At 56.1% G+C, this 18034-nt stretch overlaps 2 protein-coding genes across 3 annotated transcripts in view; one reads left to right on the top strand and one right to left on the bottom strand.

Moving 5' to 3' along the window:
• The window catches only part of NPC1 (NPC intracellular cholesterol transporter 1), a 43890-nt gene extending 35815 nt beyond the window's left edge, over window positions 1-8075 (top strand). Inside the window, exons 19-25 of the mRNA XM_064170705.1 lie at window positions 583-698; window positions 1732-1861; window positions 2484-2684; window positions 3676-3907; window positions 4851-4964; window positions 6520-6682; window positions 7468-8075. Of these exons, the coding sequence (XP_064026775.1) occupies window positions 583-698; window positions 1732-1861; window positions 2484-2684; window positions 3676-3907; window positions 4851-4964; window positions 6520-6682; window positions 7468-7550 (1039 nt within the window). The 3' untranslated portion in view covers window positions 7551-8075. The remainder of the gene's footprint in view (window positions 1-582; window positions 699-1731; window positions 1862-2483; window positions 2685-3675; window positions 3908-4850; window positions 4965-6519; window positions 6683-7467) is intronic.
• Window positions 7978-18034, bottom strand: part of RMC1 (regulator of MON1-CCZ1) — a 30407-nt gene continuing 20350 nt past the window's right edge. For both annotated transcript variants that reach the window (XM_064170706.1, XM_064170707.1), the window contains 11 exons: window positions 17811-17922; window positions 15300-15344; window positions 14854-14907; window positions 14429-14557; window positions 13977-14083; window positions 12914-13033; window positions 12733-12810; window positions 11870-11974; window positions 11716-11784; window positions 11064-11289; window positions 7978-8166 (listed from right to left, as the gene is read on the bottom strand). In XM_064170706.1, coding sequence (XP_064026776.1) covers window positions 8087-8166; window positions 11064-11289; window positions 11716-11784; window positions 11870-11974; window positions 12733-12810; window positions 12914-13033; window positions 13977-14083; window positions 14429-14557; window positions 14854-14907; window positions 15300-15344; window positions 17811-17922 — 1125 coding nt within the window. In that variant the 3' untranslated portion in view covers window positions 7978-8086. The remainder of the gene's footprint in view (window positions 8167-11063; window positions 11290-11715; window positions 11785-11869; window positions 11975-12732; window positions 12811-12913; window positions 13034-13976; window positions 14084-14428; window positions 14558-14853; window positions 14908-15299; window positions 15345-17810; window positions 17923-18034) is intronic.

Below are 18034 nucleotides of genomic sequence, written 5' to 3'. Positions count from 1 at the left end.
CTGTGGCAACCTCCTGGCATGAGGACAAAACCTGTCTGGACTGGTGGGATATTGATGGAGTTGGAAAAGGGGCTTGATCCTTCAAATCTGGGAATGGTAGGAAGAACAACTTAAGGAGAACCTCTTACTGTAGTTAAGCTCTCCTGGGAAGTCACTTCCATGCTCAGCTCTAGACCTGGGGGTAAACTAACCTCACAAGACCGAGCAGGAATTGCCCCTGGAGATCAGCAGCCAGCTGAAGTCTCTTCTTGATTCTTTTCACCGTTGCTCAGTTTTTACTTCAGCCTGACTGGAGGAGAACTGAGACAGCAACACCTGAAATGGGATGGGGCACAGTGGACTGGGGGAGATGGGAAGCTGAGCCTGGCAGTGGAGCCTGAATATAGGGAAGAAGCTGCTGCTGTTTGCTAGCTGTGTGTTAGGAGCAAGTCTGGCTCTTGAGTGGGTGCTGGAGCAGGGGCTGCATGCAGAGTAAAGTAGCTGGGGCCAGAACTTGCTGGCTTGGCTTAAGTCAGCACAGGAGAGACCCAGGGATGTCTTCTGAAATGAGACATGAAATGAGTGAGGTGTGATTGTTGTTAGCACCAGGATAGGCTATGCCTCATCTTCCTGGATCGATGACTACTTCGACTGGGTGAAGCCACAGTCCTCCTGCTGCAGAGTCTACAACACCACTGGGCAGTTCTGCAATGCTTCAGGTACTGGCAGCCCTCTGCTGCCTGGGGGGTTGTTGATTTGTGAGGGGTCAGGTGAACAGGCACTGGAACAGGTTGCTCAGGGAAGCTGTGGCTGCTCCCTCCCTGCAGGTGTTCAAGGCCAGGTTGGATGAGGCCTTGGGCAGCCTGTTCTAGTGGGAGGTGTCCCTGCATATGGCAGGAGATTGGAACTGGCTGAGCTTTGAAGTCCCAGCCCAAACCATTCTATGATAGTATAAATAAGCTTTCCTCACTGTGCAGAACAGTGGAGAATACACCTCCTGAGCTGCCCTCTTGTTTGAAACTGCTGTTGGAGTTGTGCTGGAATGCTGAGGTTGAAGGCAGCCCAACTCAGAGAGCTGGTTTGATGTGCCAGAAATACCTTGTTGTAAACTAATCCTTCTGCTGCTTCAGGAGAGCAAACAGCTCAGTGCTCTGGCTCCGTTCAAATCACAGAATGGGTTGGAAGCGACCTCCAAAGGCTATCCAGTCCCACATCCCTGCAGTCAGCAGGGGCATCAACTAGATCAGGTTGCTCGGGGCTTTGTTGAGCCTGACCTTGACTACCTCCGCAGCTGGGGCCTCAACTACCTCTCTGGGCAACCTGCTGCAGTCCTTCAGTCTGGTGTAATCCTTACCAGCTCTGATGCAGATGGTGCACAAGTAACTGAGTGCTCAGGCAGCCATTGCCTTACAGGGCTGCACATCTCATGTAGGACTTGAGAGCTGGGAGAAGATAGATTGAGATTAGACACAAATTCTTCCCCATGAGGTGGTGAGGCACTGGGACAGGTTGCCCATTGAAGCTGCAGAGGCTCCAAGCTTGTTCAGAGCTGAGTTGGATGGGGCCTTGAGCCAGCTGGGCTGGTGGGAGGTGTCCCTGCATGTGGCACAGGGCTGAAACTAGGTGATCCCTTCCAACTCATTCTGGAGTTCAGTGATCTCACCAGTGAGAGTGCTCTTTGTGGAGATGCACCCTGCACAGTGCTGTGACAGTGCCTGACCCTGTGCTGACCTTCTCCCTGCCTGTCTGCAGTCACCGACCCGTCCTGCACTCGCTGTCGGCCACTGACTCCAGAGGGCAAGCAGAGACCACAGGGTGAGGACTTCATGAGGTTTTTGCCCATGTTCCTGTCTGACAACCCCAACCTCAAGTGTGGCAAAGGGTAAGAGCCATACCCTGCAGCGTCAGAGACACCTGCTCTGTCTTCTGTCTGGGAGGCTTTGTCTGGGAGGTGTCCTGAAGGAAGGCTGCAGGCAGGTGGGGGTTGGGCTCTGCTTTCTAGGCTCAGGTGCAAGAAGGAAAGGAAATGTCCTGAACTTGTGCCAGGGGAGGGTTAGGTTGGAGAGGAGGAAAAATGTCTCTGGTGCAGGAGTGGTCAGGGATTGGCAGAGGCTGCTCAGGGAGGTGGTGGAGTGCCCATGGCTGGAGATGTTGCAGAAGGCTGTGGCCATGGCACTTGGCCAGGGTTTGGTGGCCATGGTGGGGTTGGGTTGCTGGTTGGACTGGGTGAGCTTAGAGGGCTTTACTAACCCAAACAGTTCTAAGTCCTGCATTGCTGACATCTCACCTCTTGTGTGGTGTTCTCTGAAACAACAGGGAAGTGGAGCAGCAGCTTCCCCTACAGGGGGTGCCCTGTGCAGCTGGGACGTGGCTGTCCTCTGTTGTTTTACTGGCTTTGCAAACTGACCAAGTTGGAAGCTGTTAGAAATAAGACCAAGTTGCAGAAGCTGCTGGGTGTGGGTGGTGCTCCTGACACTGCCATCCTCTTTGCTGTGTTGATGCAGGGGACATGCTGCATACAGCTCTGCTGTCAACTTGATAAACAACCACTCTGCTGTTGGGGCTACTTACTTCATGACTTACCACACTGTGCTGAAGGAGTCCTCTGACTTCATTGATGCCATGAAGCAAGCTCGGGTCCTGGCAGACAACATCACTGAAGCCATGGGCAGCCGGGAGAAGGGCTACAGAGTGTTCCCCTACAGGTATGGCCACTACAGCTGAGGGGGGCTGCTGGGAGACTTGAGTCTGGAGCTGTCTCACAGGAGGAAACACAGAGCTGCTGCAGTGGCAGATTAAGCACAGCTGTGCAACCTGCAGCCCCAGCACTGACTCCTTACTGTGCTTGGTAACTGGTGCCCCAGCACAGGGACATGGAGCTGTGGGAGCAGGTCCACAGGGGAACACAAAGATGCTCAGAGGGCTGGAGAGCCTCCCCTTTGAGGACAGACTGAGAGTTGGGACTGTTCAGCCTGGAGAAAAGGCTCTTCCAGTACCTGAAGAGGGCTGCAGGGCAGCTGAGGAGGGACTTTTGACAAGGGCTGGCAGTGACAGGCTGAGGGGGGATGGATTGAAACTGGCAGAGGGGAGATTGTGAAAGGAGTTAACTGAGTTCCAATGCACACAGCTTGCTTGCTGTTAGAGGGTTAGGAAGGTTTGTGTGGGGCTGTGAGGGAAGAGCTTAACAAGAAACTCATTCAAATGGGTGTCCTGACCAGGGTTAGGCTCCTGTAGGGTCTGTACTGGATCCTGAAATGGTGCATCCAGCTCTGGAGCCCTCAACACAGCAAGGACATGGACCTGATGGAGAGGGTCTAGAGGAGGCCATGGAAATGATTAGGGGGTTGGAGGAGCTCTGCTGTGAGGACAAGCTGAGGGAGCTGAGGTTGTTTAGCCTGGAGAAGGGAAGGCTGCAGGGAGAGCTTAGAGCAGCCTGGCAGTGCCTGAAGGGGCTGCAGGAGAGCTGGGGAGGGACTTTTGACAAGCGAGAGGATGAGGGACAAAGGCTTTGAGCTGGGAGAGGGGAGAGTGAGACTGGAGAGTAGGATGGAGTTCTCTGCAGTGAGGGTGGTGAGACACTGGCACAGGTTGCCCAGGGAGGCTGTGGCTGTCCCCTCCCTTGGGCTGTTGAAGGCCAGGCCCTGAGCAGGCTGTGCTGGTGGGAGGTGTCTGACCCAGCTTCTCCTCTCCCCACAGTGTGTTCTATGTCTTCTACGAGCAGTACCTGACCATAGTGCACGATGCTGTCTTCAACCTCTGCATCTCCCTGGGCTCCATATTTTTGGTGACAGCTCTGCTGCTGGGCTTTGAAGTCTGGGCTGCTGTGGTAGTGTCAGTGACCATTGCTATGATCATCATCAACATGTTTGGAGTGATGTGGCTCTGGGGCATCAGCCTAAATGCAGTTTCTTTAGTTAACCTTGTCATGGTAAGTCTGTGAGATCCCTCAGCTGCTCCCCCCAACTCTTGAACACCTCTGTGTGTATTCAGAGTAGTGTTTGCTACCAAACTTAGGTATTTAAAGAGTAGTGGAACCCTTTTCCTACATCCAAACGGTGTAGAGAACAGGCCTGCTCTGCTTGAGGTGGTCAGTGCCAGTCTCAGAGTCAACACAGCCAGGGGCAAGGTCCTGCACCTAGGTGGGGGCAATGCCAAGCACAGGTCTATGCTGGGTGGAGAATGGGCAGAGCAGTGCTGAGGAGAAGGACTTGGGGATGCTGGGTGAGGAGGAACTCAACATGAGCCAGCACTGGGCACTGAAGCCCAGAGCCAGCCTGTCCTGGGCTGATCCCCAGCAGTGTGGGCAGCAGGGGCAGGGAGGGGATTCTGCCTCTGCTCTGCTGAGACCACACCTGCAGTGCTGGAGCCAGCTCTGGGGCTCCCAGCACAAGCACATGGAGCTGTTAGAGCACATCCAGAGGAGGGACACCAAGATGGTCAGAGGGTTGGAGAACCTCCCCTGTGGGGACAGGCTGAGAGTGTTGGGACTATTCAGCCTGGAGAAGAGAAGGCTGCAGGGAGACCTTAGAGCAGCCTTCCAGTAGCTGAAGGGGCTGCAGGAGAGCTGGGGAGGGACTTGGGACAAGGGCTGATGGCTCCAAACTGGAAGCAGATGAGTTTAGATTGGCCATGGGGAAGCAATTCCTGCCCATGAGGATGGTGAACAGGTTGCCCAGTGAAGCTGTTGGAGGCTCCTAGCCTGGAAACGTTGAAAGCCAGGTTGGGTGGAGCCTTGAACGAGTTGAGCTAGTGGGAGGTGTCCCTGCCCATGGCAAGAGGATTAGAGCTGGACCTTTATGGTCCCTTCCAACCCAAACCATTCTGTGACTCTGAGGCAGTGCTGGGACTCATGCAGGATTCTTTCCCCGCAGAGCTGTGGCATTGCTGTGGAGTTCTGCAGCCATGTGACAAGAGCCTTCACCGTCAGCACCAAGGGCAGCAGGGTGGAGAGGGCACAGGAGGCTCTGGCCCACATGGGCAGCTCGGTGAGTACCAGCCCATGGGAGAGAAGGCAGGTGGGGAAGGGCAGCAAGGCTGGGGAGGGGCCTGGAGCACAGCCCTGTGAGGAGAGGCTGAGGGAGCTGGGGGGGTGCAGCCTGCAGCAGAGAAGGCTCAGGGCAGAGCTCATTGCTGCCTGCAGCTGCCTGCAGGGAGGCTGTAGCCAGGTGGGGTTGGGCTCTGCTGCCAGGCAGGCAGGGACAGAACAAGGGGACACAGCCTGGAGCTGTGCCAGGGCAGGTTGAGGCTGGATGTGAGGAGGAAGTTGTTGTCAGAGAGAGTGATTGGCATTGGAATGGGCTGCCCAGGGAGGTGGTGGAGTCTGTGTGGCTGGAGGTGTTGAAGCCAAGCCTGGCTGGGGCACTGAGTGCCATGGTCTGGTTGGTTGGGCAGGGCTGGGTGCTAGGTTGGGCTGGCTGAGCTTGGAGCTCTCTTCCAACCTGCTTGATTCTATGATGCTAAGGTGGGGCCTTAGGCTGAGCCAACATCCTCCATCACTAAGGGTGGCCTTGCTGTCTTTTGGAGTACTTGGAACTCTTGAAGGTCAACCTGCACTTGCAGTGACAGCAGGTCCAGCCTCCAGTGTTTGTCTGATCTTCATGAGCTGCTGGAGTGAGGCCAGAGGAGGCCGCAGAGATGCTGCAAGGGCTGGAGCATCTCTGCTGTGGGACATGCTGAGGGAGCTGGGGGTGTGCAGCCTGGAGAGAAGGCTCCAGGGGGACCTTACAGCTGCTGCCAGAGCTTGGAGGGATCCTGCAGGAAGCCTGCAGAGAGACTTTTGCTGAGGGTGTCTGGTGACAGGACAAGGGGAGGGGTTTAGAGCTGAGGGAGACTGGAGCTGAGGAAGAAGTTCTTTAGCATGAGGGTGGTGAGACTCTAGAACAGGCTGCCCGGGGAGGCTGTGGGTGCCTCCTCCTTGGTGGTGTTGAAGGCCAGGTTGGATGAGGCCTTGGGCAGCTGCATCCAGTTGAGATGTCCCTGCCCATGGCAGGGAGGTTCAAGTAGATATCTCTGAGGTCCCTCCTGACCTGAGCCTTTGTGACAGTTGTCCCATTTGATTGTTTACAGATCCTCAGAGGATTAGGAAAGGCTCCTCATGGGCTGTGGCTGAGCTCTGGGAGCACAAGCAGGGCTCAGCACTTAGGCAGCAGTGTCCTGTCACTTAGATAAGTGACCTAGGTGGGGCTGGGCAGGATGTTGTGGTGATGCACAGAGTGGACCCAGGCCAGGAGCACCGCTGGAATGAGGCTGACTTCAGTTGTGGGTCTGTCTGTGTCTGCCTGAAGGGCAAACTGACCCAGGTGGCTGGTGGGGCAGGGTGAGTTTGCACTCGCTGAGCCTGGCATGGGCTGCCAGGGTCTAGCAGGGCTGAGGAGCTAAACTCGTATCCTGGGTAGGTCTTGGATTTGGTTCTGAGGACTAACAGGTGGAGGCACTGCATACAGGAGCCTCAGGTGAGGTCACAGTTCAGCAGGGGCTGAATTCCTGGGGCAGGAGGACTCCTGGAGGCCCTGCTCAGCACTCGAAACTCTCTCTGGGCAGGTCTTCAGCGGCATCACACTGACCAAGTTTGGAGGCATCGTGGTGCTGGCCTTCTCCAAATCTCAGATCTTCAAGGTGTTCTACTTCAGGATGTATCTGGCCATGGTGCTCCTGGGAGCAGCACATGGCTTGGTATTTCTCCCAGTTCTGCTCAGTTACATAGGTAAGCTGTGAGCCTGCCCCAAAGCCCCACCCAGCTGCCCACCTCTGGGCACCTTCCCTCTGTTAAAGGCTGCAAGGTCCAAAGCAGCAAAGTGGTCCTTTGGGAAAGGAAGGGTTAACAGGGGGCACTGCCAGCTCCTGTTCTAGGCATGCTGAGCTGTAGCAACCACAGTGCTTGCTCCTGCTCCAGTTCTTGCTCTGAGCTGGCCTTCAGGGAGGTGGTGCCTAGGCCCCTGCAGTGCCAGGACAAGAGGTGATGGCTCAGACTGGAACCAGCTGGATTGAGCTTGGCCATTAGGAAGCAATTCCTCATTGAAAGCCAGGTTGAGTGGGGCCTTGAGCAAGCTGGGCTGGTGGGCGGTGTCCCTGCCCTTGGCAGAGGGTTGGAACTGGATGAGCTTGAAGGTCTCTTCCAACCCATTCTGTGGTTCTTTGTGGCCCAGCAGACAGCAGCATGATCCATGTCCCCAGAAGCTGGGGACAGGGGGGGTGGGTAGGTGGAAGCAGCAGACCTGCTGGGGGACACTGCATCTGCAGGAGCAGCCTTGCTTTGCAGGGATGTCCTCAGGAGTTCTGCAGGGTAGGCTCAAACGGAGCCTTCCTTAGGGAGGTTAAGACTGCTGGGGACTTGCCTCCTGCCCTTGCTGCTGCTGGCACGAACAGCTGAGCAGAGGCACCTTTCAGAAGCCTCAGCAGCATTAAGCTGGCCCTAGGCAGCTCAGCCCATGCCTTGCTGGCTGCTCTGCTGTCCCTGGGCTGCTGCAGTAAGTCTCTGCTCTCCCCCAGGCCCATCAGTGAATAAAGCCAAGACTCGAGCTGCACAGGAGAGGAGCAGAGGCACAGAGCGGGAGAGGCTCCTCTACTTCTGAAGCGCTCAGTGGACTCCAGCAGCTGCAGCCTGGGCCCAGCTCAGGCCCCACAGCAGCCTTCTGTGACTATCACCCTGCAAGCAGCACTGATGGGCTCTGCACAGACTCACCTGGAAGGCAGCAGCTGCAGCTCTGAACTCAGGAAGCGCTGCCTGCAGCTCACCTAACAGTATTACTGAAGCTAGATGTGACCCCAAGATGACTAAAACTTCACTTCTCTCAGAGCTTGCATTTTTAGGTCCTTCTAGAGCCCTACCCCAGCTGTGTTGGGGAGCTGAGGAGCTTTTGTGTCAATGAAGCTGAGGGGAAAGGACTGCTCAACCACTGACACTAATTTTAACTGCAGGTCAATGCAATTTTTGTGGTCTCTGTTTTTAGGGGGAAGCCATCACAAGTGGTAATATTTTTTAGTACTCTTTTGCCAAAATGTCTTGTATATACTTTATTATAAAAGAGCCATTTTCTAGTTCAAAAGAAAGGAAACAAAACCTACTCAAAGGCAATAAATTAAGTTTGTACATTTCAGTGGCAGTGTCTCAGAGTGTGGTGGGCTTCATGAGAGCCTGTTCCCCAAAGACTTGCTTGAAGAAAGTGACATGTTCCTCACAGTGCTCACCTGGCAGGGGGGAAGGAAGGGGCAGGTTAAGCTCAGCTGCTTGCTTCCCCTTGGCTCAGAGCTCTCTGCCCTCCCCTAGCTCGGGGCTAAGTGCTGCTGAAGGGTTACACGACTGAGCAGCAGTGGAGCACTGAGGTGCGTCTGGTCCTCTGCTCCACCTCTCAGCTGCATGATCTACCTCCTGCCTCCAAGCAGCACCTCCACACCCAGAGAGTCATAGAATCAACCAGGCTGGAAGAGACCTCCAAGTTCACCCAGCCCAACCTATCCCTATGCCATGGTCTGGTTGGACTTGATGATCTGTGAGGTCTCTTCCAACCCTGATAATACTGTGATACTGTGACAGGGCTGGGTGCTAGGTTGGACTGGATGATCTTGGGAGGTCTCTTCCAACCTGGTTGATTCTATGATCCCCCAGCTCTAAGTCAACCAGACCATGGCACTAAGTGCCCCATCCAAGCTTGGCTTGAACACCTCCAGGGACAGCAACTCCACCTCCCTGGGCAGCCCCTTCCACAGCACAGTGCCTCCTCTGTTTTGGTCTGGTTTCTCTTGTTTGTTTGGGCATTTTGGTGTCTTTTGGTTTGAACAAACTTTTTTCTTGCACAAAGCTCTGCACAACCAACTGTAAGTTGCACTGCTCTCAGGGCAAGGATATTCCTAACTCTGCCAAATGATTTTCATTGGCAGAAATAAAGTAAACCTTCAGCCCTCTCAGGGACCAGAGAATGAATGAATTCCATACACAGATAAACCTGAATGGTCAAAGCATCCTGCAGGGACCTGCTCTGCCTGCAGCCTGGGGGTGGAGGCCAGGTGCAGCCAAGCAGCTAAGCTTTGCTTTTGGAGTGAGAGGAAGTCCTGTGCTGGGCTGCAGGGAGAGCAGCAGGATAGGGAGGGGATTCTGCCCCAGTTCTGGTACCCCCAGCACAAGGAGGACATGGAAATGTTTTTTTCTGGAGATGGAAAATTATCAGAGGGCTTCAGAAGCTCCCTTCTGGGGATAGGCTGAGAGTTGGGGCTGCTCAGCTTGGAGAAGAGAAGGCTGCAGGAAGACCTCAGAGCAGCCTGCCAGTAGCTGAAGGGGCTGCAGGAGAGCTGGGGAGGGACTTTTGACAAGGGCTGGGAGCAGCAGGATGAGGGACAACAGCTTTGAGCTGGCAGAGGGGAGAGTGAGAGTGGAGGTTAGAAAGAAATTGTTTGTGTTGAGGGTGGTGAGACACTGGCACAGGTTGCCCAGGGAGGTTGTGGAGCACAGAAGCACCCAATGTGATCAAAGATCACATTGGGTGCTTCTGTGCTCCACAACCTCCCTGGAGGTGTTCAAGGCCAGGCTGGCTGAGGCCTTGAGCAAGGTGTGCTGGTGGGAGGTGTCTCTGCCCATGAGCTTTAAGGTCCCTCCCTGCACAAACTATGAGTCTATAAACTGCACTCGAGGCTTCTTGCCCCAGTTGCTGGCTCAGAAGCACTACAGCTGGCAGCCTGACCTCCATTCTAAGGGCTCTTCAGGTGCCCAGGCCCAACCACTATGGGTTCAGGGAAGGTAGGTCTTAATCTCCTATGCCAGGGTGACCTGCTGAGGGCATGAAGGGAAGGCTGTGGATGTGTCCTCCTGGGCTCTACTTGAATTTGACATCTCCCACAGCATTCTCTCTGGAGAGTTGCTGGTTCGGGGCTTGGAGTGGAGTCATTGCTGAGTAAAGAATTGGCCAATGGCTGAACCAAGAGTCTTAGGGGAAGGAGTCAACTGCAGTTGGGCAGCAGTGGTGCTCCCAGGGCTCAGCACTGAAGTCATTTCCCTTTAATGTCTTCAGCAATGGTCTGGCTCAGAGGATCCAGGCTCCCTCGGGCAGTTTGCAGAGGACACTACAGTGGGTGTCAAGTGTGGATCTGCTGGAGGGTAGGAAGACTCTGCAGAGGGACCTGCCCAGGCTGCATTCATAGGCTGAGGTCAGCTGTATGAGGTTCAGCAAGGCCAAGTGCTGGGTCCTGCACCTGGGTCACAACAACCCCAGGACTGTTCCAGGTGTGGGGCAGAGTGGCTGGAAACTGCCCAGCAGAGATAGGACCTCAGGGTGCTGTTAGACAGAGGAACATGAGCCAGGGTGTGCCCAGGTGGCCAAGAAGGGCACCAGCAGCCTGGCCTGGATCAGCAATGGTGTGGCCAGCAGGAGCAGGGCTTTGACAGGCCCCATGTAATGGGCACTGGTGAGGCCACACCTTGAGTGCTGCCTTCAGTTTTTGGCCACTCGCTCAAAGACACTGAGGGGCTGGAGCAGGTCCAGAGGAAGGCAGCAAAGCTGGGGAAGGGTCTGGAGAACAGGACAGGAGAGGAGCAGCTGAGGGAGCTGTGGGGGTTAGTGTGGAGCAGAGGAGGCTGAGGGCAGAGCCAGGTGGGCGTTGGGCTCTGCTCCCTAGGCTCAGGTGATGGGATGAGCAGACATGGCCTCAGGTTGCACCCAGGGGAGGTTTGGGTTGGCTCACTGCTGCAAGAGGGGTCAGGCATTGGCACAGGCTGTTCGGAGGTGGTGGAGTCCCCATCCCTGTAAGTGCTCAAAGTCCATGCCCACCTGTCCCCCTGGGCCATGGCTCAGTGGGCACTCTGCTGTCGAGTGCTGGACTTGGTCTTGGAGGTCTGTTCCAAAAGCTCCCAGGCGCTGCAGGCAGTGGCTCTGCTAAACAGAGCAGTGGCAGCAGCTGCAAGGCAAAGGGGCTGGCTCCTGCCTGGCTCCAGGGGCAAGGCAGCCTCACGCTGCAGCTCTGCCTGCAACTACCAGGAGCTGAGAGGAACTCAGGCCTGCTCCTCCCACCTACAGGAAGGCAGCCTCAAAGTCAGGCTCAGCTGCCCTCCGGGCTCTGCCTGGCGCAGGCTCAGCTGCAGCGCCCTGGCTGCTCACCCGGGGTGAAGCTGGGGCTCCCCCGCAGGCGCTGGTTGCGCTGCTCGAAGAACCTGAAGATGGTGTAGAAGAGCATCTCGTCCTCCGCCTGCTTGGCCGCGTCCAGGAACTTGCGGGCGGAGATGCTGTCGTGGCCCCCGATGCCCCTGATGAACCTCAAGGCAGCCAGCACCTGGTGCTTGGACAGCAGCACCTCCACGATCTCATCGTTGGCTGTGGAAAGCCTCTGTGAAGCCAAGCACAGCTGTGAGGCAGCAGCCCTGCCAGGTGAGCTGCCAGGTGAGCTGCCTGACAGCTGTGCCCCACTGCTGCGAGCTAGGCTCACAGGTGTCAGGGGTTGGAAGGGACCCAAAGAGGTCATGCAGTCCAGCCCCCCCTGCCAGAGCAGGACCATCCAACCTAGCTCAGGGCACACAGGAACACATCCAGACAGGGCTGGAAAGGCTCCAGAGAAGGAGACTCCACAGCCTCTGGGCAGCCTGTGCCAGGGCTCTGGGACCCTTCCAGGCAAGAAGTTCCCCTTGTGCTGAGCTGGAACCTCCTGTGCTGCAGCTTCCATCCATTGCTGCTTGTCCTGTCCCAGGGAGCAGTGAGCAGAGCCTGTGCCCCCCTCCTGCCCCCCAGCCCTCAGGTATTGATAAACTTTGCTTACCTTTAGCATGTCCAGGGAGAGCTGGTGTGCAGGAGGGTAAATGCTTTCCAGGGACAGCAGCAGGCAAGCCTGGGGCAGAAACAGAAAGAGCTTTCAACTTGGGAAGCCTTCCCCACTCCCTCCCCAGCTCCCTGCAGCACCCTGGCTGCCATACCAGAGGCTTGGAGTCGCTGAGCACGTGGTACTGCAGGAACTGATGGAGCATGTAGAACAAGTTGTGCTGAACCAGGGTTTTGATGACCAGCTCATACAGGTAGTGCTGTGGAGGCAGGAAGAAGAGCAAAGGGAGGGCTCAAAAGCAGCTTGTACAGTCCAGAAGGCAGCAGGGGCCAGCACTGGCCTGGAAGTCTCTGTGAGTTGAGTGTGATATGAGCCAGCAATGCCCAGGTGGCCAAGCAGGCCAAGGGCAGCCTGGCCTGGATCAGCAGCAGGGGCAGGAGGGGATCATCCCCTGTGCTCAGCACTGCTGAGGCCACAGCTCGAGTGCTGTGCTCAGCTCTGGGCCCCTCACTGCAGGGAGGACACTGAGGGGCTGCAGCCTGTCCAGAGCAGGGCAGTGAGGCTGGAGAAGGGCCTGGAGCAGCTGGGGGTGAGGAGGGGCTGAGGGAGCTGGGGGGGTGCAGGTGCAGAAGAGGAGGCTGAGGGCAGAGCTCATTGCTCTCTGCAGCTCCCTGCAGGGAGGTTGCAGCAAGGAGGGGGCAGCCTCTGCTGCTTGGGGGCAAGGGACAGGAGCAGAGGAAATGGTTCCAAGCTGCCCCAGGGGAGGCTCAGGCTGGAGCTCAGGAGATATTTCTGCTCTGGAAGGTTCTCAGCCATTGGCACAGGCTGCCCAGGGCAGTGCTGCAGTCCCCATCCCTGGGGGTGTTCCAGCAGCCTGTGGAGCTGTGCTCAGGGACATGGTTTGGTGTTGACGTTTTCAGTGCCTGGTCGAGGGCTGGACTGGCCGAGCCTGGAGGGCTCTCCCAAGCAGACAGATTCTGTGAGGCTGTGAGGAAGCCCCGGCATGGAGCAGCTCACCTGCACCGCGATCTGGACCTGGTTGAGCGAGCGGATGTACTCCATCAGCACCGCGATGGTGAACTTGTGAGGGGCTTCCTGGGCGGGAGAGAAGAGCTGGGTGCAAAGCCGCACAGCTGCCCTCTGAGGGGCAGCCCTGCCAGAGCATGGGCGCCCGAGTGGCTGCCCTGCGGCTGCTCACCTTCCTCTCGGTGAAGACAGACAGCACATGCGTGTACATGTCCGACTGGTCCACCACCGCCTGCGTGCGCACCGGGCGCTTGAGCGCCGGCGTGCTCCTGCTCAGCCCTGCCTCCACCACCTGCACGGAGAGAGCCTGCCTCAGCCAAGCTGCCACCCTGCAGCACGGCTGTGGCCGCAGAGCCTTTCCCACCACTGGCAGCATTCACTGTGAACCTGGTTTGCTGCTGGGCATTCACATCTCGTGGCCACGACGGTCAGCGGGGGCTGGCATGCCGCATCCAGAGCGGCTGCCGAGGTGTGGTCATGATGCAGCGAGTGGCTCCTGTTCGGTGTGGGCTTTCACACCACAGCTAAACTGCTTCTGAAGTGTAAAGGTAGCTCTCATTTATGCCTCAAAGGCAGGGGTGGGCGTCAAGAGGCTGGGGCCAAGCTCTTTTCAATGCTCAGCAGCAATAAGCCAAGGAGAAGGTTTCACCTTAACAGGAGCAGAAACTTCTTTGGTGTGAGGGTGGCAGAGCCCTGGAGCAGGCTGCCCACAGAGGCTGTGGAGTCTCCTTCCCTGGAGACTTCCCAAACCTGAGTGCATTCCTGTGTGACCTGCCCTGGGTGACTGCTCTGGATGATCTCTGGGGGTCCCTTCCAACCACTAAGGCTCTGTGAGATGAGTCCAGCTGTGCCAACACAAGTCCTGAAGCTGAGAGCCTGTGTGTGGCTGTACTGAGTTAAGTGCTTGACCTGCTGCTTCCCCAGCAGTGACTCTGAGCTGCATCAGGGCTGCTGGTCACAGAGCGTTAGGGGCTGGCTGTGCAGATGCTGTGCAGTGGTTTGGAAGCTGCTTGGCTAGTTATGGATTTCAAGCTGGTCTTTGAGCTTCTACCCTTCTCTGCTTCCAGGCATGCTGGAGCTGAGCCATGCAGCACCTGCCACAGCACACTGCTAAGCAAGGGGCTCCGTGTCCCCTGCAGGGTAGAACTCCTGTGAGTGGAGTGGGCCTGAGGTGGGCAGGCCTGAATGTCCTAAGCAGGGAGTGCCCAGCACCACCCTGTCTCACAGCTCCTTACCATAGTATAGCTTTGCTCAGCTTCCAAGTACTTCTTGTATTCGTGGTTCAGCTTGTCAAACACAGTTGCAATCACAGACAGGGATCCCCTTTCTGGCTCACTGAGCACTGCAAAGACACCAAGGGAAAAAGGGCTGAGGAGAAAGCAGCAGAGGCTTCAGTGCTGGCTGCTTCAGAAGGTGAGCTCCACCCTGACCTGGATTGCAAAGAAACTCTTCCAGTCATGTCAGGTGTAGAACTCAAGTGAGGGGGAAGTTCATTACTTCATGTCAGGTGTGACTTGAGTAACTTCCCCTGCAGTCAGTTATTTCCTGCTGCTCAGGAACTGCTGTTTGTGCAGTGACATCTCACAGGCCCAAGCCAGCTTCAGAGGCGATCTCAAACCTTGAGCCCAGCCCAGCTAATCTGTGCCAGTTGTCTGCAGGAGCAGGGTTGTACTTTCAGGAGACTCACTCTGAGAGCACACAGAGAGGATAACCATCTTGCACTCCTTCCTCTGCAGAAGGAAATCCATCAGCTTGCCTTTATCCAGCAAGAGGTTCACTACAGGTTCAAGCTTCACCTGAAGACTCCAGAGGTAACCTTAAAGGAACAAAGCAGAGAACTGCCTCATTAAGCAGAGCCTGGACACACAACGCTCCCCCTGTGAATGATGACACATCTAGGCTAGGCCTTACCTGCCTTCCCATGCCTATTTTAGAGCAGCACTACCCCTGAAAAGGAGTCCTCAAGATCTGCCCCACCTCAGCTGTCCACACCAGGAGCAGTCACCTCAGTGGTGCAGCTGCTTAGCTGTGTAGGCTGCACCCTGCACTGCAGGCAGACAGCAGCCACTCGTGGAGAGCCAGCCCAGCAGAGGCACACAGCTCAGCACTCACCTTCACTTGCACTGATGATGATATCAGGTTGAAAGACAATCCAGGAAGAAGAATCTAAAGGTTAAGGCTCCAACACTCACACAAAGGTTGACTCTAAGCTGCTGCTCCTAAACTCACTTCAGCATCTGAAGCAGGTCCCATGACCATCTACTGTCCTGTGAGGTCTTGAGCCACCACACTCCTGGCATTTCCTCTTCAGCCTCATGCTGTCCCTGCTCAGGAATTTCATGCCTGCATCTCAACTGCCCAAGAGATGGGGCAGTGCAGCAGAGCAGACCTCCACCTTCACAGCTCTCTGACAGCATTTCTGCTTCTTGTGACACTGATCTTTCCTCTTGTGCATCACCACCCAAAGCTGGGCTTAGCAGGGCAAGGCTAAGCCAGCTTCTCCCAGGCTTAGTGCACAGAATGGGGCTTCTTGCACTGGCAGATCATTTAAAGGATACAGAGTTTACATGGAACAGGAGCCTGGCTGGTGACAGAGGCTGGACCTGCAGAAAGATGAGCAGGTGAAGAAGAGCAGGCCCCCAGCAGCGCTCCCCCACTAACAGCACAGAGCACCGCAGGGAGGCAGGGGGGGCAGTGTAAGGTGTCTGGCAGCCCTGCAGCACACAGGCAGAAAGACAGGCCCTGTGTAAGGCAGAGCATCTCCAAAGCAAGGCTGATGCTCTGCAAAGCATTAAGGGTTTGGGGCTGCAGCCTGCAGAAGGCTCCCAGCTGCAGCAGTGCTGCTGCAAACACACAGCCCCTCTCTGTATGGCAGCACTGCAGCTCCTCCAGAAGCAAGACTGGTTTGGACTCCCTGGCCCTAGCTGTGGTTTAATCATAGAATCATAGAATCAAGCAGGTTGGAAGAGACCTCAGAGATCATCCAATCCAACCTATCCCCCATCCCTATCCAGCAACCAGACCATGGCACCAAGTGCCTCATCCAGTCCTCTCTTGAACACCTCCAGCCACAGCCACTCCACCACCTCCCTGGGCAGCCCATGCCAATGCCAATCACTCTCTCTGCCAACAACTTCCTCCTAACATCCAGCCTGAACCTGTCCTGGCACAGCTTCAGGCTGTGTCCCCTTGTTCTGTTGCTGGGTGCCTGGGAGAAGAGGCCAACCCCCACCTGGCTACAATGTCCCTTCAGGTAGTTGTAGACAGCAATGAGCTCTGCCCTGAGCCTCCTCTGCTGCAGGCTGCACACCCCCAGCTCCCTCAGCCTCTCCTCATAGGGTTTGTGTTCCAGGCCCCTCACCAGCTTTGTCACCCTTCTCTGGACACCTTCCAGCACCTCAACATCTCTCTTGAATTGAGGGGCCCAGAACTGGACACAGCACTCAAGGTGTGGCCTGAGCAGTGCTGAGTACAAGGGCAGAAGAACCTCCCTTAACCTACTGGCCACACTGTTCCTGATGCAGCCCAGGATGCCATTGGCTCTGCTGCCCACCTGGGCACACTGCTGCCTTATCTTCAGCCTACTCTCTATCAGCACCCCCAGGGCCCTTTCTTCCTGCCTGCCTTCCAGCCACTCTGGCCCCAGCCTGTAGTGCTGCTTGGGGTTGTTGTGGCCAAAGTGCAGAACCCTGCCCTTGGCCTTGTTCAATCTCACCCCGTTGGCCTCTGCCCACCCATCCAGCCTGGCCAGGTCCCTCTGCAGGGCTCTGCTACCCTCCAACAGATCAACACCCACAGATTCATAGAATCTCAGAGTCATTTGGGTTGGAAGAGCCCATAAAGATCATCCAGTTCCCACTGCCATGGGCAGGGACACCTTCCACTAGAGCAGCTTGCTCAAGGCCCCAGCCAAGCTGGCTTCCAACACTTCCAGGCTGGGAGCCTTCATAACCTCCCTGGGCAGGCTGGTTGGCCTGTACTGGTCACACTTCCACTAGTGACTGCCAAATTCAGCTGCAGAAGAACTTTGCAAGTGCAACCACTCCTACAGCAGAGGCTTTCACTTCTGCCCAGAGAAGCAGACTGCTTTGCCACATGCTGGTGGAGCTAGGCTCTATTTCTAGCTACTTCCATCTTGAGGGCAGTGAATTCTCTGCTACTCCTGCAGGACAGGAGGGCAGAAAAGTAACTCAAGAAAAATCTCAGTGTTGAAGTCCCAGCAGTGATCTTAGTCTTGCTTCTAAACTGCTCTTAAACTAGACTCTAAGTTTGGAATGGCCTTCAGGGTCTTTATGTGACTCAGGAAGTTCAATGATTGTAGACAGTGAGCCAGGAGGTGCTTTTGAGCACACAGAACCATAGAAGCAGTCAGGGCTGGAAAGGACCACAAGGATCAGCCAGTTCCAACCCCCCTGCCATGGGCAGGGACACCTCATACTAGATCAGGCTGCCCACAGCCTCATCCAGCCTGGCCTTAAACACCTCCAGGGATGAGGCTTCCACCACCTCTCTGGGCAACCTGTGCCAGGCTCTCACCACTCTCATGCTGAAGAACTTCTTCCTAACATCCAGGCTGAATCTCCCCATTTCCAGCTTTTTCCATTCTCCTCAGTCCTATCCCTACCTGACAGCCTAAAAAGTCCCTCCCCAGCTTTGTTGTAGCCCCCTGCAGATACTGAAAGGTCACAATAAGGTCACCCTGGAGCCCTCTCCTCGCCAGACTGAGCAGCCCCAACTCCCTCAGTCTCTCCTCACAGGAGAGAAGCTTTCAGAGATGTAGATAAAACCCAGACCAACAACCTCCCTCCCTTGGCTTTTACACTTGGAAGCACTGCAGGCAGCCTGCACCTTAAGCAGCAGCTCCTGCTCTGCTGCAGTATGCACCCAGATGTAAACACATTTGTGCTCAGTTCCTTCTGATCTTTCCTCCCTCACCTTCTCTTGAGTGTGTACCAGAGATGTCCATGGCCAGCACCCCTGCAGCCAGCAGCACCCCTGCAGCCAGCAGCACCCCTGCAGCCACACTCAGAGGCAGCAGTGTTAAGGCAGAGGTTGTGGAGTTGCCCTACCTGCCACAGGGATCTGGTAGGGTTGTATTGACCGTGGTGGAAGCACAAACTGATGGATGGTGGTGGAGCCATCAAATTCTCCTTTCAGCTTGATGTCAAATACCACTGAAGTCTGTGAAGGAGAAGGGCAGATCAGTGTGCACAGCTGTGAACTGCCACCCGTGTCCCACGCAGCCAGGCTGCTCTGCTCATGGCCACCTTCTGGCCTCCACTAGAATCCCAAC

Source organism: Pogoniulus pusillus, chromosome 34, assembly GCF_015220805.1.
Source record: "Pogoniulus pusillus isolate bPogPus1 chromosome 34, bPogPus1.pri, whole genome shotgun sequence".
NCBI classification, from domain to species: domain Eukaryota; kingdom Metazoa; phylum Chordata; class Aves; order Piciformes; family Lybiidae; genus Pogoniulus; species Pogoniulus pusillus.
Note: the sequence above shows the minus strand (reverse complement) of the source record. Positions and strands in the feature narration are given on the sequence as shown.